This window comes from Apodemus sylvaticus, chromosome 16 (assembly GCF_947179515.1).
Source record: "Apodemus sylvaticus chromosome 16, mApoSyl1.1, whole genome shotgun sequence".
Lineage (NCBI taxonomy): Eukaryota > Metazoa > Chordata > Mammalia > Rodentia > Muridae > Apodemus > Apodemus sylvaticus.
In genome coordinates, this window is record NC_067487.1 from 55,643,684 (window position 1) to 55,667,474 (window position 23,791).

The window sequence follows — 23,791 nt, forward strand, 5'->3', positions numbered from 1 at the left end:
CCTTCAGCTATGTCTCTTTGCAATCCAGAAAGCACTGTAGTCCCAAAGAAAATCTTAAGGAGTTTGAAAAAGAAGCCTTGCAATATAGGGAAATACAATGGTATGACCAATAACTGCTCAATAATACCCTAATTTAAAAATTATTTTCAGTGTGTGTGAGCATGAGGACATACCTCATAAAAAATACATGTTTTTATTCATAGAATTCAATCACACTGTAATAGGAAGAAAGTTCTGGTATATTTCTACTATATTTTATAAGAGCTGTATATGTCACAAAATGAAATTTTGTGGTAATTAGTAATGTAAAAGTCAAAAATCTGTGGTACAATCCTGTAGTCCCAGCTATTTGAGAGGCTGAGTCAGGAGAATCACAAGTTCAAAGCCCGTGTTATAATCTAAGTTCATGGTCGATTTAGTAATACCTGTCTCAGAAAGCGAAAGCAAGCTGGGATATAGCAGAACCGTGCAGCACTTGCCTAACACACAGAAGGAAAATTCAACATCTGTGACTCATTAGGTAGTAACCAGGAGTTACTACTGAAACTATCCCTGTGGCAGACCCATTTCTAAGCAAAACTTCAAGAAAGATACAAATTTCCCATGAATTTATATCTTAACATTGCATATTTAAAAGCACCAAATTTACATAAAGCAGGATATTTTAAGAATATGGTAAAATATTTATAGCATTTTAGAATTCATCAATATGATATATGCAACCAGTGATTCAGCAGAACATTAAGATATAAGCTGGCACCTTTCTTCTGAAAAGATATGTTGAGAGACTATGGCACCTTACCTATCCTTTAGAAAATCACAGGCCAAAGTCAATTTTCTTCACCTTTTATACTTTTAGAGACTTTTATAATTAGCTGAAGGTTTTGGTCATTGAAAACCCTGGTATATCTACTGCTTCCCACAAGGTTTAGGGAGAATTTCTTTGCTGGAATTCTCGTGTGTAATGTTGCTGTGCGAACTTTTTTAATTTAAAATTTCCAAATGCTCCCAAATCTGAAATGTTTTGAGCACCACAAATAGCTAAGTGATTTCATATCTCATGTCATATAACAGGTTACTTTTAAAAATAAAGAGAAGTAAAACACTGCATGAAATTTCCTTCAAACTGTTACCAAGAAAAAAGAATGTAAATGATTTCAGCTTGGACTTGCATTCCATTTCCAAGATAACTCATTATTAAAATGTAAATATTGTAACATAAAAAAAAGACTCAGATCCAAATCACTTCTGGTCCCAAACATTTTGAATATGAAATATTCAGCCTGTATTAGGTAAATAACCAGTTATATTTCCCCACAACACTTTTGATGCTCACACGTTTTATGACAATAAAATTAATAAGCTTTTCTAACAAGGTGATAATATAGTCAATCTACAGAAATAATTTTTCATAAACTAAGATGAACACCAGGAAACTGATACTTAAAACAATATGCCATTTACACTGGTACCCCTGCAGACAAAATTCTCAGACTCTAACAACATGCATAGGCGTACATGTGTCACTCCACTAAAACTGAACACTTCTCTTACTAAAACACACTGTCAGAAGAATGAAAAGGCAAGCCAAGGAATGGAGAGAAAATATGCACATGTGCGCATGTGCACACACACAGAGGGAGAGAGACAGACAGACAGACAGACAGACAGAGAAACAGAAAGACAGAGAGAGAGAGAATGCAAGTTTTATGAAAGAAATCAAGGAATGGAATAAATAGAAAGATATCGGGCATCGATGGACAAAATGCCCAATATTTTCTATGTTAACTCTTTCAGACTGTTGTACAGATCCAATGCCTTCCTAACCAAGATCTCAACTTAGGAAGAACAGTCCATGAGTATTAGCAAACCGATTCTAATGTTTAACATGGAGAGCCAGAATATACACTGCAATATTGACGGGAAGTAAAAATAAATATGGACCGTCTGTTACCTAACTTGAAGACCTACCAAAATCAACAGGTTCACAACAGGGTGTCAGTAATTAGAGTAAGGGACAAGTAAACCAATCAAATCAGTCATCAGCAGGATGGAAAGCTCTCAGAAAGATTCACATAACTAATAGATTGATCTTTGACCAAGGTGTAAAGACAGTCCAGTAGAGAAGGATTATCTCCTTCAATCTGTATTCAAAGTTGTTTTAACTCCACAGGCACATTTTTTAAAAAATGAATGTAGAAAAGCTAGCCAATACCGGGGACCTCTAGACTTGACTGAGGGACCCTGGCAACCTACATATGAGAGAGGCTACCCTGTTCTTAAAGAATTTTGGAGGCAAGAACAGTGAACTTGTACACAAAGACCATATGTTTTATAAAACAATTTTTTAAAATCTTATAATCATAACAATAATACCATGTAAACTGCTACTGTGATCACCATTCTGGCCAACATGACTGCTTTTGGAATCATTTAGATAATTAGGCTGTCTCTAGAAATAATTAACTAAAGGGCAGACACACCTTAAATATGACTGAATCATATCATGAGCTGGGTGCCTGATTGAGGTAAAATGACAAAGTCCTGAGGGTCCCCTTTCTCTGCTTCCTGATCCATCAATGCAAACAAACACTCAGTTGCCACAGAGCTGCCCACCACCATGCCTTGCTACCATGATGGACTAACCCCTCTCCAACCACAAACCTAGGCCACTCCTCCATGCCTTACATTGCTGCTTGTCAAGTGTTTGAACACAACCACAAGAAAATAAGACATGGTGCACGGATCCAAAGGCTGTGGGGCACCCCTCGGTGCCAGGCACTGTTCTTGGTCTTAAAGACACAGCAGATGTGAAGAGAAGCCTTTGGGTCCTTGTAGAATGGGGAGAGGCAGACAATAAGAGAAGTGCATCCTCACATCTATTCAGATGGCTACCAAGGACGTGGGGAGGACGAAGCTGCACTTGCTTTGCTCTCAGTGATAATGTAAATTAGTTCTCATGGGAAACAGGAAGAAAGTCAAACAGAACAACACTAAGACCCAGGAATTTCACTTCTAAAAATTCATCCAAAGACCCTAAAATAAAGACATGACAGTGATATCTGTTCTCCCAAGTTCATCGCAGCACCAGTCGCAACGCCTAGATTTGAAGTCTACCTCGAAGCCCAGTCAGTGGAAGATCTGTTTGCACAATGGACTATTATTCATCCTCTAGGAAGGATGAAATTCTGTGATCCCATAACACACAAGGGAATTGAAAGGAAAATCTAAGTAAGATAACCACACTACAGAAAGACTACTGCATGTGCTTAGTTATATGTGAGATAGTTTAAAGAGGTGACTCTATTACATGCTGGGGAATCCTCTGGGTATATGCCCAGGAGTGGTATAGCAGGATCCTCCGGAAGTGATGTGCCCAGTTTTCGGAGGAACTGCCAGACTGATTTCCAGAGTGGTTGTACCAATTTGCAACCCCACCAGCAGTGGAAGAGTGTTCCTCTTTCTCCACATCCTCGCCAACACCTGCTGTCTCCTGAATTTTTAATCTTAGCCATTCTGACTGGTATAAGGTGAAATCTCAGGGTTGTTTTGATTTGCATTTCCCTAATGACTAATGAAGTTGAGTATTTTTTAAGATGCTTCTCAGCCATCTGAAGTTCTTCAGGTGAAAATTCTTTGTTTAGCTCTGTACTCCATTTTTTAATAGGGTTATTTGGTTTTCTGGGGTCGAACTTCTTGAGTTCTTTGTATATATTGGATATTAGCCCTCTATCTGATGTAGGGTTGGTGAAGATCTTTTCCCAATTTGTTGGTTGCCGATTTTTCCTTTTGATGGTGTCCTTTGCCTTACAGAAACTTTGTAATTTTTTCCTCAGCAGGTAATAAGGATACGTGTTCCACTATGTTCATAGCAGCCCTATTTATAATAGCCAGAATCTAGAAAGAACCCAGGTATCTCTCAACAGAAGAATGGATGCAAAAAAATTGGTATATATACACAATGGAGTATTATCAGCCATTAGAAACAATAATGAATTCATGAAATTCTTAGACAAATGGATGGAGTTGGAGAACATCATACTAAGTGAGGTAACCCAGTCTCAAAAGATTAATCATGGTATGCACTCTCTAATAAATGGATATTAGCCTAGACAATTGGAATATCCAAAACATAATCCACACATCAAATGAGGTACAAGAATAACGGAGGAGTGGCCCCTTGTTCTGGAAAGACTCAGTGAAGCAGTATAGGGCAGAACCAGAACAGGGAAGTGGGAAGGGGTAGATGGGAGAACAGGGGGAGGGAAGGGAGCTTATGTGACTTTCCGGAAGTAGGGGGCCAGAAAAGAGGAAATCATTTGAAATGTAAACAAAAAATATATCGAATAAAAAATAAAGAAAGAAAGAAAAAAGAAAAAAGTGGTGACTCTATTTGAGCAATGAATAGACTGAGATCTGTACCAGAGTCTGGGGCAAGGAAAGTCCATAAAACAGGGAGTTATCTAAAAAGAGAGAGAGTACCAAGTTCCAACTGAACTGAGCCATGCCTCACGTTTACACTAGTCCACAGCAATGCGATAGCTCAAAATGACTGACGGGACATCTCAAATGTCACCGAAGTACTGCATGAGATAATGAGTATGTCACTTCACTCTAAGGTTTTACTCTGCATTGTATATTTACGCCACATTGTATATTTGTATATACTTATAACATCACATTTTACTTGTGTTTACAAGTAATTATAACACCAATTTAAATACTCACTTAAAAAGTAAAATTAATCAAATACATACAGTAACTTTTTAAAAAATATGCACTATAGAAACTTAGTTTTTGATGACAAGAACTCTAAAACTAAGGGAGGAAGATCAGACTTAGCATTCAATTGTTTTATATTTAATTTGTACATCAGACTTCTAATGCAACTGAAGACCAATATATCAGAAGATATAGACCAGGAAGATCAGTATAGATACAAAGTCAGCCATCGTGAATTCACATACCAAGGCCATAACTGAAAATCATGACTTTGACCTCAGTAACATTTTTAAAAGATGAAAAGCTGCTTTTCCTTCTTTATTTTCTGCTTTGCTTACTTTTATTTATGTGGGTTTTTAATTTTTATTCATGTATGTATATATGCTTGCATCACGAAGTCCAGAAGGGGAGCATGCAATCTGAGCTGGAGCCGCATGCTCATGGTGCTACATGGGTGCTGGGATTTGAACACTAGTTCTCATGTTTGTGCAAAACATGTTTAGCAGCTAAGCCACGTGTTCTTGCACCTGGAAGTTTCTTTTAAAAGATATTTCTTATAAGCTGACCAGACTCCTAAACATAGGATCACTTCATTTGTACCTGGGAAGTACAAACCCCTCTCTCTGCGCCTAACCACAGCCATTAAAAGCCAGAAGTCGACTCAGTGGAAACAAAGGAGAGCGAGTGCGCCAAGCCTGCTCTGAACAGCCTGACACGAGGACAGAGAGCACACCACACCACTGGCACACACCGAGATAAGTGCTTCTGCTTCCCCAGGGGAAGACTCAATTTCCTGGTTACTCACAGCCCATAAAGCAGGCCCAACCCCAACTCCCCATCACCACTTTATCCTGAGTCACGCTGGCACACCCACAGACAGAAGGAAGATTCTCTCGTTTTCCCTTTCATTGAAAATAGTTTCTTCTCTTGTACAATATATCCTGATCACAGCTTTCCCTCCCTCTATACCTCCCAGTTCCTCCCTCTATACCTCCCAGTTCCTCCCTCCTTCCCCACCCTTCCCTCCTGATCCACTCCTTTTCAATCTCTCATTAAAAGGAAAGAGACTTCCAAGTGACAAAAACCAAACATGACACAATAAAATAAATCAAAACCATCATATTGAAGATGGACATGAAAACCTAAGAGAACAAGGAAAAGTCTCAAGAACACACACAAGAGTCAGAGACCCGCTCCTTCTCATAGTCAGGAGTCCCATAAGAACACTAACCTAATAGCTATAGTACATACTCAGAGGACCTGGGGCAGACCCACGTAGACCCTGTCCTTGCTGCCGCAGTCTCTGTGAGGTCATATGCATCTTGCTTAGTTGACTCAGAGGGCCATGTTCTCTGATGTCTTCCATGCCCAACAAAAGGAAGATTGTTAAAAGCACCAAAATTTCCCAGTCCAGGAACAGCAGTTCACAATAGACACAAAGTAGTAATATAATTTTATCTTTTGAGATTGTTCTTCCACCATTTTCCCCTTGCCTTTTTCTCCTTCCCAATCCTTTCATGTACTCTCCCCTTGCTTTCTTTCAAATTCATGGTCTCTCTTTTACTGGTGTGTGTGTGTGTGTGTGTGTGTGTGTGTGTGTGTGTTCCTAAATCTATAATTACAACCTGCTCCATTTCAACAAAATAAACTGATGTTTTGAAATGGTGATAAGACAAGAAGAAATAAAACAATGACTGACATTCATATTTAGACAGCATAGTCTCGGACAGAATCCAAAAATGTAAAAAGTATTACTGAGGAGTGTGGGAACTAAGCAGAAGGGCCAAGCTCAGAAGAGAAACATTTTTCTACACAGTGAAGTGCTTTGGTTACTAAGCCTGATGACCTTATCACCTGAACACATATTTCAGGTGTTAAAGTCTGAAAGTCACAACTGGAGGACTGCAGAGACCAGATTGGCTGCAAGGTGTGATTGTGGAGAACTGACTTGGTTGTTAGTTAATGTGGCAGGGTCTAGCTCACTGTGGGAAGCACCATTCCCTGGGCCCTGGGTTGTATAAGGAAGCAGACTAGTATAAGGCTAGAAGAGGACAACAGGAGTGCTGATGTCCTATGAGATTTGTGCTTTTACCAGCTGGCCTTGCCATCCAATCCATTCTCATGATAAATATCCCTAAGACCTAAAATGTCCTAACACCCCTGGTCAACAACCTCTCCACACGCCCAGTTTTATTGTAAAAAATAATAATAATGATGATGATGATGATGAAAACCACCTAAATATATAATAGTAAATTTGTTAAAGCAATAACCAATAAATGGAACATTTTGCAACTACCAATGTAACAAAAATAAAATCTCATTCACAACAATGTGAATAAACTTAGTGACCCTGAACTGTACATTTAAAATGGTAAAAAGATAAATTTATTATGTCTATTCACCATAATAAAAAGACATGAGGTAAAAAAAAAGACATGAGGTAAATGTTCACAATGTACTTTTCACTTTTAAAGTAAAAATGTCAACAGTGTAACACAGCGGGGCAGGGAGATGCTCAAAGGCTGAGAATTAATCATTTCATTCATTCACTGTATAAAACTCTACGACAACTCACATCTCACAAAGTTACCATCCAAACATCCAAACAGAACCACGGCTGACTACAGCATAGCCCCTAAATGGGACGGCAGTTAGATAAACAGACAGACGCCTGTAAAACTTGGCCCTCGTTGAAACTCTCTAATTACTTCAATGTAAGCAGCTAACGTCCAAAATGCTATCAATGGGACACCCTCACGTTTTATTAATAAGTGGGAACACCATTTGTTCTCCTTGCCTAGGACCTGCTCATCTTAAGAATGAAACAGCTGAAATGCTTGCTCGCCATGGGTCTTGTGGGCACCGCTTCTATCTTCTTCAGCCTTCAGAGAAGCTTGGTGAGGGTGCATCACTATTTTCCCAATTTTCCATCAAGAAAATAACTGAGAGTACGGGGGTCTTTGGGAGAGGGAGGGATGGGGACAGTGACTGACTCCACAGCTCAGCTCACCATGGAGCCCAAACTGGCCTCTGACTAACGATGAGACTTCTGCCTCAACCCCCTGAGGGCTGGGATTACAGGAGTGACCCACTAAGCACAGCAGCCTTTCTTCTTCTTCTTCTTCTTCTTCTTCTTCTTCTTCTTCTTCTTCTTCTTCTTCTTCTTCTTCTTCTTCTTCTTCTTCCTCCTCCTCCTCCTCCTCCTCCTCCTCCTCCTCCTCCTCCTCCTCCTCCTCCTCCTCCTCCTCTTTTTTTTTTCATTTTCACGGCTCAGTGACAATGCGGTGAGCCACAACCCAGACCCAGGCCCAGAGTTAAAGCTATAGCCTTACTCCAGCGATGTCTCACTTTCAGACAGGCAAACCTAAAAATCACCACCGAAAGTCCAATTCTGGCTGAGTGCAAGTGTTCAGGTTCATTGTGCAGTCCTGATCACTGCTTCCGAGTACCTATAAGCTGATAAATACGATTATTTAACTGTTATTGTTTGGCATCAAATAACCTAGTTTTACACAAATTCCTTTTAAAACTTCAAATCGTAAAAAAGTACTACTTACCAAAAACTGCAAACTGTACTCCCAATTCATTTAGTATGGAGATCATGTGTTTTCCTTTTGTTATCGTGCTTAAGATGGAAGGATTTAAGCAGTCACCACTGAAAATCAGGAGCGGATTCAGGATGCTGAATCTTTTCACAGCTGTGGCAAACCTAAGAGAACAGTGACCTGTGTTATCACTGAAGGCCTTTAGGAAACACAAAGGCAGCATTCCTGACTCTTCCTTAAAATCAGCACAGCTAAAATATGAGGATATAGAAAGATGCTTTTAATACCATTCTTCCTCACAGCCAAGATATCTCAGTAGCACATGTGCATTCTGAAAAAGACACGCGAGGCTCCCCACTCAAAAAAAAAACCCACATTTAAATTAAAAATGTATTATGCCTCAAAAGTTATCCTCAAAATATGTGAAATTATTTTAAAGAAAACACTTTAAAACACGTCAGAATATTGAAACTATTCCACAAAATGCATATTTTAATGCATATCTTCCCCTGTGAGCATTGAGAAGATGTGTGTACAGGCTGGACCTAGGCCTCCCCGCACACATGTAGCATATGTGCAGCTGGTCTTCATGTGGGTCCAGAACAACTGGAGCAGAGACTGTCCCAGAAGCTGTATGCGGGATATGTTCTTCTAGCCAGGCTGCCTTGTCTGACCTCAGTGGGAGAACAAGCACCTAGACCCAAACAGACTTGATGCCAGGGTTGGGGGATTCACAAGGGGGTCCCACCCTCTCAGAGGATTGTGGGACGTGGGATGGGATGGGTGAGGGGGCAGTGAGTGTGATATAAGTGAATAAATAACAAAAGAATACTTTTAAAAAAGGATAAAAGATCTTTCTTATCTTTTTGACACTGAACTAGGTTGTTTTATTTAAATTTATTGCATGAAGTTTACTAGAAAATAATGCTTCTTTGTTGCCTTGTAATTAATGTCCCAATGATAAGCCATCCACTTGTCCCCCTACAGTGTCTTCTGCTCTGCTGAGCGCCCTTAATTTTCAGGGTGCACTCTCTGTCTCTGTCTCTCGGTCTCTGTCTCTCTCTGTCTCTGTCTCTCTCTCTCTCCTTTGTTTTACCTAATTTTTGTTGATTTATTTTCCAGTTTTGCCACTTGCTTTTTTCCTCTGTCACAGTATTCTCTTTTTCTTTCCTTTTTACTTAACATTTTTCTTTTTTGTTTATCTTGTCCTAGCTTTATTTCATTCATTTTGACCTAATTAATTTTAACTTCATAGTTTATTTTATATTTATCTTGTGATTTTATTTTCTGTGGTTATTGATGATAGAGCAGTCGGTCTGAACTAGCTCCGCTTCTCTGTCTGCTTTGTCTCCATGTTATTGTTAATGACAGCTGGTTTCCTCCTCAGTGGTACTGAAAGTTAATCCCTAGAGAAAGCTAAACCAATAAAGGAGACCCTCAAATGAAACTGGAAGAGATAGTCATTCCAAAAGATGAACAAATTACTATGTAAAACCACAAAAAAAAAAGAAAATTAGAAAAATGGCTCTTCCAAAATTTCACAGCTCTTCAATTAGCTGAATCCAAACATAGAATAATGAATAATGTGCCAAAGAATTCAAATTTCTAGTTTTAAAAATAACAACTGACTTCAGTGAAGATTTAAGTAAACTAATAAAGTGAACAAAGCTATTTTTTAAAGAAAAAAAAAGGAGTTGAGAACATCAAGTTGGATGAGATACTAAACAACTTGCATAAGAAGTTCAACAAAGACATGGAACAAATATAGAAATCAGGACTGAGGATAGGGTTAAGGGTTTCTTACATTCGGGAGAAGCACAAATTTCTGGGACAGGACTCGGAGACCAAACCTAAAAATATGTGATGTTAGAAATGGTCATCAAAAAGAGAGTAAAGGCACAAAAACTTACTCAATGAAATCAGAGTAGAACCTTTCCCAACTCTAGGTAATCAAATGGACGTTCAAGTCCACAAAGAAAACAGGCCAGATTGGAACAGAAGCTTTCCACGTGCTATGATACCTAGGTGCCAAGAGTATTAAACAAAGAAATGATATTAAAAGCTTAAAACCAAACTGCTGGGTTTCTTTAAAAAAATACACAAGCCAATCAGAATAACAACAAACCATCAAAAGAAACCCTAAAGAACAAGAAAACATGGGTGGGGTAATATTTCAAACCCTGAAATAAGACAGTTACCTACCAAGGTTATTGTATTATTGATTCAAAATCACCCTTTAATTCTGAAGGAGAAATAAAAAACTTCCACAATAAACATAAACTAAAGTAATCAATGACACACAAGTTTGGACTGTGTAGCATTTCCCAAGAAATCCTAGACATGGTAAGAGAAAGAAAGATATATACAACCATAAGTTCTTGGAGCAGAATAAATCATATAAGAAGGAAGATAAATATATAATAAATGGAAAGATTAAATTTATTAACATTAAATTACCAAATCTCTAAGATGAAAGAAAAAGTGACTACTTACCTATCAACATTAATTACAGTCTTAACTCTCCAGTCAGACTGGAAATACAAATTTAAAGTAAGATACAATAATTTCTTGTCCATGAGAAATGCATTTCATAGGTAAAACACAGAACAGAATGAAAATGAAAGGCTGGAAGATGAAAGTCCAAAAAATGGAATCTAAAAGCAATTAAGAGTAGTACCACTTGATCAGACAAAGCAGACTGTAAGCCAAAGTTAGTCAATGGGAATAAATAAGGTTATTACTTATTAGTAAATAAAACTGCATCAAGAATATATGAATTATAAAGCATATGCCCTGACTGTTGATGTACCAAATTTTATAAAGTAAACACTATCAGATATTAATGGACAGATCCAGATAGAGCAATCAAGATCTACTCTCATCAATGGATCACCTAGACACAACCAAATAAAGAGGCAAGGAGGTAATTAGCAGGTAAAGAGCTTGCTGCATAAGTGTGATGAGTTTAGTTGGTTCCCTAGCACCCCCTGAGAGCCAGGCATGGCCATGCACATCTGTAAGGCCAGGACATCCAGAAGCAGGGTGATGTTGGGGGATTGCTGGGCAAGCAGTCTCAAAGAAATGACAGCTCAGTGGTTAGTGAGAGACCCTATATCAAAAAACAAGGTGGTGAGTGACCAAAATATGACACCGACTCTACCTCTGGCAGGCATGGGTGCAAACACCATAAACATATGTGAAAACATGAATGCAACACACATGTGATGTGCTAAAAATAAAATTAAAAGCTTCAGAGCTAAAACAGCATCACAAATCAAATGGACACAACAGGCATCTACAGAACCTTCCAACCATTTCAGATTTTTATCAGCAGCCTATGCAACTCCCTCTAAAATAGTATCATTTTATGCCATAAAGCAAGTCTTACCAAACACAAAAACATAAAAAAATTATCATATCAGATTACAATGGAATCAAATTATAAATCAATAGCAAGAAAATCAAAAAACACTATACACTGATTGATGTCTTTTGGAATGACCAAGCAGTCATTGGAGATATCAAGAATACAAAGGATTGTTAGTCAAAGTTGGTTCTATAAAAATATAAAAATAAAAAAAGACAAGCCTCTAGTGAAAACAGTATAAAAGATCCAAATTAATAAAATCAGAGATGAAAGAGGTGTATGAGATGAGATCACAATGGGATCAATCAATAAAATCAGAGATTTTAGTTGTAAAAAGATACCACAGACATCATTAGGGACTGTGTTAAAACATACTCAAATAAATTGGAAAACCTAGAAGAAATGTATAAAATTTTAGATATATATGACCTACCAAAATCAACTGGATGAAAGCAGCACAGACAGACATATTCAGCAATGAGGCTCAAACAGTAATGAAGTTTATCTTAAAAGAAAAAAGAAGAAAAAACAGGGAAGCCCAGGACTAGTTGGATAGACTGCTGAATTCTATCAGACATTTAAAGAACACCAAGGGCTCCTCAAATTCTTCTACAAAATAAAAAGTGAATGCTTGTAAGTTTCACTCTACAAAGCCAATATCACCTATGAAAACCAGGTAATAAGTTACTTGCAAGGCTAATTCAACAGCACATTAAAGAGTTTATATATACCAAGATCAAATTGCTTTCATACCAGTGATGCAAGAGCAGTTCACCATATACAAATCAGTTACTGTAACAACGCATAAATAAAACCATGAACAAAAATCATATGCTCAAAATGCATAAAAAGTAAAGGACCCACCACTGACAAAAGCAACACATCTCACAAAAAAAGCTCTGAAGGATTTAAAAATAGAGAGAGAATGCCTACATAGGTCAAACCTTTAGTTAACATTATACTGAATGGATAAAAACTGAAAGTATTAGTTCTAAAATCCAGAATGTGTACTTTCTCCACTCTTGTTCAATATGGCACTTGAATTCTTAACTAGAAGAATTAATTAGCCAAAATATGCAGGAAAAAAAATCAATTAGCCCTATTCTTAGATTACATGATCCTTTACTCAAAAGCCTCTCTAGTGACTCTAACAGAATACTTAGATCTGACAAATATTTAGATCATGGGATTTGAAGTCAGCACACAAAATACAGTACCTTTTCTCTGTATCAGGTTCTAATCTCCTGAGAAATAAGACAAAAAAGCCACTGTGCAAACCCACAAATACTGCCGGTGTTTGGCCATAGATGGAATATCTATATGAATCATTTCCCTCACGGTTCAGGAAATATCACAGAAGATTGGGGGGGGGGGAAGAATGTAAAGAGACAGAAAACGGGGAGTAGTGCTGAGGCATGACTGCATATCAACCTCTCACTCCCGATTGTAGAGGAGATGCTTTCTGGTTTTTCGCCAGTATCACATCATTTCTATTATGGCTCCATAATATATCTTGAGATCTGGAATGGTGATCCATCAACCACTGTTCATTTTGCCCAGGATCATTTTGGCTAACCAGGGTCTTTTGTGGTTCCATGTTAATTTTAGGACAGTTTTTTTTTTCTATTTCTGTGAGAAATGAGATGGAAATTTTAATTGGGATTGTATTGAATCTGTAAATTGCTTTTGGTAGAATAGTCATTTTCATAATATTAATTCTACCGATTCATAAGCAATGTTTTTCCATGTTCAAGTGTCTTTATCTCTTTCTCCAGATCTTTAATGTTTTCATTGTAGCAGTCTGTCATCTTGTTGGGTGGGTCTGGTACAAAATGTTATTTTCTTTGAGGCTATTAGGAATGGAAGTATATACATGATATTCTTCTTGACATTTGTTGGCACTGTATAGAAAAGCTATTGATTTGTGCAAGTTGATTCTGTTTCCTGCCATGTTGCTGCATTTACCATTTCTTGTTTTCTGGTAGAATTTTTAGGATCTTTTATGTATAATATCATGTCATCTGAGAGTAGGAATCATTTGACTTCTTTCCCTACTTATATCCCTTTAATTTTCTTCTTTTGCCTTATTGCTCCAAGTAGTACTTTAAACACTCTGTTGGAAAGGAGTGGGAATAGTGGACAGCCCTGTCTCATTCCTGATATCAGTGGGATCATTGCAAATTCTTCTCCACTTACAATGATGTTGGCTGCAGACTTCCCATATATAGCATTTACTATGCTGAGGTATGCTCCTCCTAGTGTAGCTCTTTAGGGGTTTTATCATGAAGCCATGTTGAATATTTTCTAATGTTTTTCTGCATCTATTAAGATGACATGTGATTTTCAGTAAGATCAATAATGCTGTTTATTGCACTTACTAATTAACATAAAGCCAACTAGGTCAACATGAATAATCTTTCTAATGTCTATCTGTTGAGTTTACAATTATTTTATTGAGCATTTTTGAAACTGTTATCCAACACCAAGTGGTCAGCCCTGAAACATACAAGTAATAAGTTGTATTTATACATTAAGGAATATATGTATTACATTACATATATATCAGTTTTATGTATATGCAATTAAAAAAAGTAGTCATCTCAAAAAGAAAATTGTTTTGAAAAGACAAAGTTGGAAGGGTGCAAACTGGTAAATAGGTAGAGTTAGAGAAAATGAGAGGTAGATATATTTCATTATAGACATGTATAAATTTTAAAATTAAAAGGGACCTGGAGGGATGCCTATGCAGTTAAGATCACTGCTTGCTCTTCCAGAGGACCCAGGTTCAGTTCCCAGCACCCATATAACCATGTGTAACTCTAGTTCCAGTCCATGTGCTATACACATTTGGTACACAGACATTAATGCAAGCAAAACATCCATACACATACCTCAACACATTTTAATCAAGCTGTGGTGGCACATGACTTTAATCTCTGTACTCAAGGCAGAAGCAGGAAGATCTATGTGAGTCAATGCCAGCCTAGTCTAAATAGCAAGTTCTGTTCCAGTCAGAGTTACATAGCAACATAGTTTCAATAAATAAATATTTAAAAATAAAAATAGAAGACCCAGAATTTTTAATATCACTTTTAAAATCATATATTTATATGATGCACTCAAGCTTCTGTCTTGCAGAAAGCCAGAAATCAATGTCAACTAAAATTAAAGCAGAAAGAAAAGACTTACAAGTAAAGCCACACAAGCTACATTTTCATTCACTGAAAAATTTACAAAGTTGATATACCCAAGCAAGATTGAGAAAAATGTCATTATTAATAGCAAAATAGAAAGGAAATAACACTATAGATCCTATAATAAGTACTCTTCTGATAATAAATTTGACAAAAGTACAATGTACCAAAACTGACACAAAGACATTTTTAAAATCTGACCTTTCTTATCACCATTAAAAAAAAAAACTGAACTATACTTTAGAACTTTTCAACAAAAACTTCAATCCTAGATACTTTTTCAAAGATTTTTAAAGAAATAACACTATTGTTATACAAACTCTCTCAGAGAAAAAGAATAATTTAATATTATGTTAGCATTATCAATAATAATTATAATAATTATAGGTCAATATTCTGTATAAACATACAGATATAAGTCTTAAACTAAATTTTAACAAATTAAGTAACATATAAAATTATTAAAACATCATGACCAAGCAAGGTTTATTCAATGACAACCATCTCCTACAACTCTCTTTTTTAAATTATGCATAAAATTTTCAACATCTAGTCATAATTTTGAAGTTACATACAAACTAGAAAAACCTTAAGGTAATAATTACCTTAATTTGGTAAGATAATTAATTTACATATAAAATTATGGATTTACATATAAAAATTTGTGTGAAGCTACAAATACTGAAGAACAGATTTCTATTGTTGAACATGAAGATTTATGATAAAGTTGTGGTGACTAATATAGTGTATGATTTTCTTAGATTAGTGTGAAAGTATAACCCAGAAACAGATGCATAGATACACAGTCACTTGATTGATTAATACACATATATTCCTGAAATTCAAAACTAAAAAGAGAATCTTTTTCAATGAAAGTTATATATAAATATATAAAATGGTGCTACTACATGTAATATTTAAATATATATGTAATTATACAAATGATACAGGCATAAAAGAGGAATGCCTTCTCGGTCATACCTGAAAATAAAGTGTTGACTGATCTAAAGGTGCTTGAACCTGGAAGAATGGAGCTAACTATGAGCTGGACTGAAGTCTCATGCAACGGCCAACTTTATTCAGAGCATCACACAGTTTATACTCTGAGGGCTAAGAAGAACCACAAGAATAAAGTATACCATCACAAGGACAAGCCACACATGGCAAAAACAGGTTTTTCAATAGAGGCATAAAAACAAATAACAATAGCCAATTGTAATTCATAATGGAAACTCATATCTGCTATACCTGGGCGGGGGATGAGGCACATTCTAAGAACAATTCCCTGTTTCTGAAGAAACTAAGGTCCCAAATTTTGTCTTGTTTGGAGTTTCTCACAAGCACTCAGAATTCCTCCCACATGATGACACCAATCTGAGACCAGCTTTGACATTTGAGGATTGGTAAGGTGGGTCAGTAGGCAAAAGTACTTGTCGCCAAACCTAACTATTAGAAATCAATTCCAGGGCCCCAAATGGTGGAGGATGAAAACTATCTCAAGTTATCCTCAGCACCTCCCCCCCACACACACACAGACTAATGCACATGCACATATACACAGAGACATACACACATGCACATGCTCACATGGATGAATAAACATGATATGAATGTAATAAAATAATGCTGAATCACAGATATAATTTAAAAACCAAAATAATGCATTATTTAGAAGAAATTATACTTCATGACTCTGAAGCAATAGTTTCTGAAGCAGACCAGAAAAAAAAACACGAATCACAAAATAAAAAATATTGGTATAAAAAATAGTTTAAATTAAAATCTCCTACTGATCAAAATATACCATTAGAAAAAAATGAAAAAACACTGATTAAATAAAATATGTGGAAAGCATATATTCAACAGTGGAATTGGATCTAAAACAAGTTAACAACCATTACAAATCAACTTCACAAAGACAATTCAGTTTTTTTAATTGGGGAAAAAGACTTGGGCATGCATGGTGGCACACACTTGTAATGCAAGCCATAAGGAGGGCTGAGACTAGCCGATGCAATCCAGCGATAGTCTGTCTCAAAGTAACTACAAGAAGAAATAAAAATAAATTTTAAAAAATCAACTAAGGAATAGATACAACCCACCCGTAATCATATTAAAATGTTCAATATCATTACTCAACGAGAAATTCAACTTAAGCCTACAATTGTATGTTATGATACACCTGACAGTATGATAAAAATAGACAATACTAAAACATCAAGAAAATGGAATAATCAAATTTTTCATATACTGCTGATGGTACATCTATTTTGAGAAAATGTTTGGCAGCACTTAGTAAAGCTACACGTCTGTATATGACACAGAAACTTCACTTCTGGGCATGCACTCAAGAGGAATGATTGCTTCCAGCTACCAAAAGAATTATGTAAGAATGCTAATAGTGATTTCATAATAGGAAATATTAGAAACCGTCCAAACGTCCTTCAGCATTAGGACAGATGAGTATATTATGGTATAGTTCACACATTAGAACATAATTCAGTAAGTAAAAGAACAAAATATCGCTACAATCAACAATTTGACTGAATCTCAAATGTGTGACAAAAGCCCACATAAATGACTGCATGCTGTAGTATTAGGTGTGGTGGATGGAAGCCCATCTTCCCACTGTTGGGAATGAGGGATCCAGATATATGCTAGAAATGTTCATATTTTGATTGTTTAAAACCATATAGACCCCAGACCTAAAAAAAAAAAAAAAGTAAAGATCAGTAGATATAGCCAATAACTTGCTTTTAAAGTTAAAAAAATGGAAATAATGCATATGCTTATGTAAGTCAACAAAAATACACGAATGAAAAACTGAGCAGTATATGAGTTCAAAGGCTTCTGTAAAATGACTACTGTATCTAGAAAGACCGTAGATGTTACAAGATTTGATCTGAGTTTTAAGAATCCAGTAAACAAACAAAGAAAACTTTAGGAGCAAAACTACAAAAGTGTTAAGAACGTCACTGTATGTGATAACTGACGTGTTGATGTTGACATAGTATAAATTAGCACTTGATAATGTTTTTCAGGCCAGTAGCAAGAGATGCCTATAAAAATTCATTTTCGGGTCCTATTCCATACTTACATAATCTGAAACACTGAGATAAGATACAAAAACTTGTGTTTAACAACTCCTTTGGACGATTCTGATACATATTTGAGAAATGGGCTGGAGAGATGGATCAGCGGTCAAAGCACTGGCTGTTCTTTGAAAGGACTTGCGTTTACTAGCACCCACATGGTGCTCACAACAGCCTAACTCAAATCCCAGGTCATCTAACACTCTCCTCTGGCCTTCTTGGGCACAAGGCATGCATGTGAACCACAGACACACATGTAGACAAAACACCCAGACATTTCTAATTAATTAAGTTGAGAAATAACATTATAAAAACTAGATTTTAAATCTATAAACATAGCATAATTGCATTTTTATTCAGTGTAAATATCTTATAAATTATTGAGATAAAAATCAAATGAGGAACCAGAGTTGTAATAAAGAGTTTGCGGGAGAAGCTGGCAGGCTGATTTTAGGCCTATTCAAGGAGACATCAAAATGAGTATCCTCAGTAGGCAGATGGAAATATAGGTCTAAAAAGGAGGTTAGATCCGAATTATAGATCCACAAATAGAACGGATGAAGAAGTTAAAGCCAAAAGAATTTACAAACTGCTTTATACTAGCAGGTCTTAGAGAAACAAAGATTATGAAATAGTTTGATATTGGTGTCAAAAATGTATAATATAGATAGACGTTCTCAAATTTTCAATTTCAAGATTTCCCCTTCGCAGTGCCCCTAAAAGCTAAGTAATTAACATACACACCTACTAACTAAAAAACAACAAAGACCTAGTACATGTATTTTTATAAAGAATATATTTGCAAACACAGATGGCACATTTGTGCAAATCTCATGTCTAGCTAAGTAAAGAATGATGAGATCCTATCTCCTGTTTCATTTGATTTACTGGAAGAGGCTGCTTTGTATGCAGTATACTTAAAAAAAAATCTGGCCTTGCACAGATAAGTAACTAGGAAAATGTTTTAATGAACTTTCTGGATAATTGTGAATATTTTTGGTTGCTACTATACCAAATTTCTGTAAGACAGTTTACCAAAATAGTTTTCAATAAGATATATCAAGTCATATGATTTGACTTATCAAACTCTATACACTCAGAACAAAATAAAAATGAACAAAACAACTGACATCTAGCAAGACACGAAGGAAAATGGATGTGGCTGTTATTTTCACAGATGGGAATCTCATGAAAATCTCCAAGGTGCTCAGACTATGATTTGGGAGCTGCTAATTTAAATTTGCAACAAAGGCAATGGTTCAACCTCAAAACTAAACAAGCATGTGCCCCACAGGGTTCCCATTCTGTCTAATTATTTTCTGCCTATTCTCTAATCTGTACCTTAACCATCCCCCAGAGACTTGTCCCTATCCCTGGGAACCAAGCACATCATTGCCTCCCAGTGTTCATGAAACCCACTGTGTAGATTTTCACCTCCGAATCTTTGCTCTTCCAACTTCATCCTAAAACAATTTCCCTGGAGACAGTCAAATGACTCACACTACCTCACTGCATTCAAGTCTCTCCTCAAACATCCCTTGACCATGAGGTCTTATTTATTTTTATTTATTTTATTTATTTTTGTGTCCATATGGAGGTGCCCATGCCACAGTGTACATGTATGTACATGTATAGATCAGCAGACAACTTGCAGGAGCTGATTCTCTTCTTCCACCATCTAGGTCTCAGGGAATGAACTCAGATTGTCAGACTTGACAGCAAGCACTTTTACCACTGAGCCATCTCACCAGCCCAAGTAAAGTCTTATTTAAATAACTTCTTTTAAAATGACAAGCATCCTAACTTCAACTCTTGACACTTCTTATTCTCCTTATCATATTTCTCTACAGCATTTGTTGCCATCCAGCATATTACATAATTCCTTTTTTTTTTCAATGTGGAAATTTCTTTTTTTTTTATTTTTTAAATTCTTTGTTTACATTCTAAATGCTTTCCCCTTTCCCGGTTGGCCCCTCCCCATATGTTCCATAAGCCCTTTTCTCTCCACCCATTCTCCAATCACATCCTTCCTTTTTCTCTGTCCTGGTACTCACCTACAATGCTGGATCAAGCCTTTAGAGGATCAAGGCCCTCTCCTTACTTCTTCATGGGAGTCATTTGATATGCTAATTGTGTCTTGGGTATTCAGAGCTTCTGGACTAATTAATATCCACTTATCAGTGATTGCATTCCATGTATATTCTTTTGTGGTTGGGTTAGCTCACTTAGGATGATATTTTCCAGTTCCAACCATTTGCCTAAATATTTCATGAATTCCCATGAATATACAGGAAGCCTACAGAACTCCAAACAGACTGGACCAGAACAGAAATACCTCCCGTCACATAATAATCAAAACACCAAATGTACTAAACAAAGAATATTAAAGGCAGTAAGAGAAAAAGGCCAAGTAGCATGTAAAGGAAGACCTATCAGAATCACACCAGACTTCTCACCAGAGACCATGAAAGCCAGAAGATCCTGGGCAGATCTCATGCAGACTCTAAGAGAACACAAATGCCAGCCAAAACTACTATACCCAGCAAAACTCTCAATCACCATAGATGGAGAAACCAAGATATTCCATGAGAAAATGAAGTTTACCCAATATCTTTCCACAAACCCAGCCCTACAAAGGATAATAGGAGGAAAACACCAGTACAAGGAGGGAAACTTCACCCTGGAAAAACCAAGATAATAACCTTCCTTCATCAAACCCAAAAGAAGATAACCAATCAAATATAAAAAATAATATTAAAAATGACAGGAAGTAATCACTATTCCCTAATATCTCTTAACAGCAATGGACTCAATTCCCCAATAAAAAGACATAGACTAACAGACTGGATACATAAACAGGACCCTACATTTTGCTGCATACAGGAAAAATACCTCAGTGTCAAAGACAAACACTACCTTAGAGTAAAAGGCTGGAAGACAATTTTACAAGCAAATGGTCTCAGGAAACAAGCTAGAGTAGCCACTCTAATATCAGATAAAATTGACTTTCAACCTAAAGTCATCAAAAGAGATACTGAAGGACACTTCTTGCTGCTCAAAGGAAAAATACACCAAGAAGAACTCTCAATCCTGAACATCTATGCTCTAAATGCAAGGGCACCCTCATTCGCAAAAGAAACTTTACTAAAGCTCAAAGCACACATTTCACTTAAAACAATAATTGTGGGGGACTTCAACACTCTACTCTACTCAATGGACCGATCAGGAAAACAGAAACTAAGCAGGGACACAGTAAAACTAATTGAAGCTTTGGACCAATTGGACTTGACATTTATAGAACATTTCACCCTAAAGCAAAAGAATATACCTTTTTCTGAATACCTCATGGTACCTTCTCCAAAATCGATCATTTAATTGGTCACAAGACAGACCTCAACAAATATAAGATCAAACTAATCCCATGCCTCCTATCAGATCACTATGGAGTAAAAGTGGTCTTCAATAAAAACAAAAACAACAGAAAGCCCACATACACATGGAAACTGAACAATACTCTACTCAATGATACCTTGGTCAAGGAAGAAATAAAGAAAGAAATCAAAGACTTTTTAGAATTTAATGAAAATGAAGACACAACATACCCAAATCTATGGGACACAATGAAAGCAGTGCTAAGAGGAAAACTCATAGCCCTGAGTGCCTCCAAAAAGAAAATGGAGAGAGCATACACTAGCAGCTTAATGACACACCTGAAAGCCCTGGAACAAAAAGAAGCTAATTCACCCAGGAGGAGTAGAAGACAGGAAGTCAACAAACTCAAGGCTGAAATCAATCAAGTAGAAACAAAGAGAACCTTACAAAGAATCAACAAAACCAGGAGGTGGTTCTTTGAGAAAGTCAGCAAGATTGATAAACCCTTAGCCAGACTAACCAGAGGGCACAGAGACAGTATCCAGATTAACAGAATTAGAAATGAAAATGGAAATATTACAACAGAAACTGAGGAAATTCAAAAAATCATCAGATCCTACTACAAAAGCCTATACTCAACACAACTGGAGAATCTGGAGGAAATGGACAGTTTCCTAGACAGATACCAAACACCAAAATTAAATCAGGATCAAAGTCATCTAAACATTCCCATAACCCCTAAAGAAATAAAAAGGGTCATAGAAAGTCTCCCAACCAAAAAAAGCACGGGACCAAATGGCTTCAGTGCAGAATTCTATCAGACCTTCAAAGAAGACCTAACACCAATACTCTTTAAACTATTCCACAAAATAGAAACATAAGGAACACTACCCAACTCCTTCTACGAAGCCACAATTATGCTGATACCAAAACCACACAAGATCCAACAAAGAAAGAGAACTTCAGGCCAATTTCCCTTATGAATATGGATGCAAAAATATTCAATAAAATTCTTGCCAACCGAATCCAAGAACACACCAAAACGATCATCCACCATGATCAAGTAGGCTTCAATCCAGGGATGCAGGGATGGTTCAATATAAGGAAATCCATCAATGCAATCCACTACATAAACAAACTCAAAGAAAAAAACCACATGATCATTTCATTAGATGCTGAAAAAGCATTTGACAAAATTCAGCATCCTTTCATGCTAAAAGTCTTGGAAAGAACAGGAATTCAAGGCCCATACCTAAACATAGTAAAAGCAATATACAGCAAACCGGTAGCCAACATCAAACTAAATGGAGAGAAACTTGAAGCAATCCCACTAAAATCAGGGACTAGACAAGGCTGCCCTCTCTCTCCATATCTTTTCAATATAGTACTTGAAGTTCTAGCTAGAGCTATTAGACAACATAAGGAGGTCAAAGGGATACAAATTGGAAAGGAAGAAGTCAAATTATCACTATTTGCAGATGATATGATAGTATAAAGTGACCCAAATTTCCTTTTTTTTAATAACTATCTTTTTCCATTTAAAACCTCCCATGAGGGTGAGGTCTTTTTTTCTATCCCTACTATACTATTGCTGCTCAGAACAGTGCCCAGTGCTGTACCTGTAACATTTTAGATGAATCATAACAGTCATATGATGACTCATGATGATCAATTAGATGAGTCATATAACTCACGGTTTTGGACACTACATGCCAGGCATGCCATAGCTTAGTAATGAGTATTTTTTGAACCACATGCACACTGACAACTGAACTTCAGAACATAACATTTAAGGGACAAAGAAAATATGACATCTTCAAGCTAGAAATTTTGTTAGTAATCTTATAAGCAAATGGCCTAGAGTTGTCGCCAGTCTACATAAGCATCCATTCTTTGAGCAACTTCTCTTCTAGGAACAACAGTTTAAAATGAAAATGTTCCCAGATGTACCAGTCACAGAATGTTCACCCATAACTTGAGGGTTTTATTTTATTTCCTTCTTCACCATAGTAATTCTAGAAATCAAACAGTTTGTCCAAAGCCATGTCACTAATGTACTCTACTCACTGGTGTCCATTGATCTGGTTTTTGAGAATAACTGACATTTCAATAACATAGAATTCTGTAATCTACTGAGCTTCACCCAAGATACTAGCATTCTCATTAACACGTCTCTGATAGTGGTAAGCATGAAAAGAAACACAGAGGATGAAGTGCTGCAGGAAAATCACTGAGAGCCTCTGTCAAGCTACACAGTCCATTTAAAAAAAACAAATCAATCAAACAAACAACAAAAACAAATTTCCCAAATACCATCCTGCCACAAGACATGTGTTCAATGGTCAACATGAGGCTTTCCCTTGGACCTCTACAAAATTTTGAAAGGCATCTTTGTTGAGATTGGATTGAATTGTTTCCATCCCTATACCTATTTGGAAAGAGGCTCAATGCAATGTTAGATAAGATGATGGAGTGGAGCCTAATTCAATGACTTAA

At 36.6% G+C, this 23,791-nt stretch overlaps 1 protein-coding gene across 1 annotated transcript in view; it reads right to left on the minus strand.

Moving 5' to 3' along the window:
• LOC127667027 (snake venom 5'-nucleotidase-like) overlaps positions 1-23,791 on the minus strand; it is a 54,672-nt gene that overhangs the window by 18,221 nt on the left and 12,660 nt on the right. The window contains exon 2 of the mRNA XM_052160043.1: positions 8,283-8,434. Within this exon, the coding sequence (XP_052016003.1) occupies positions 8,283-8,434 (152 nt within the window). The remainder of the gene's footprint in view (positions 1-8,282; positions 8,435-23,791) is intronic.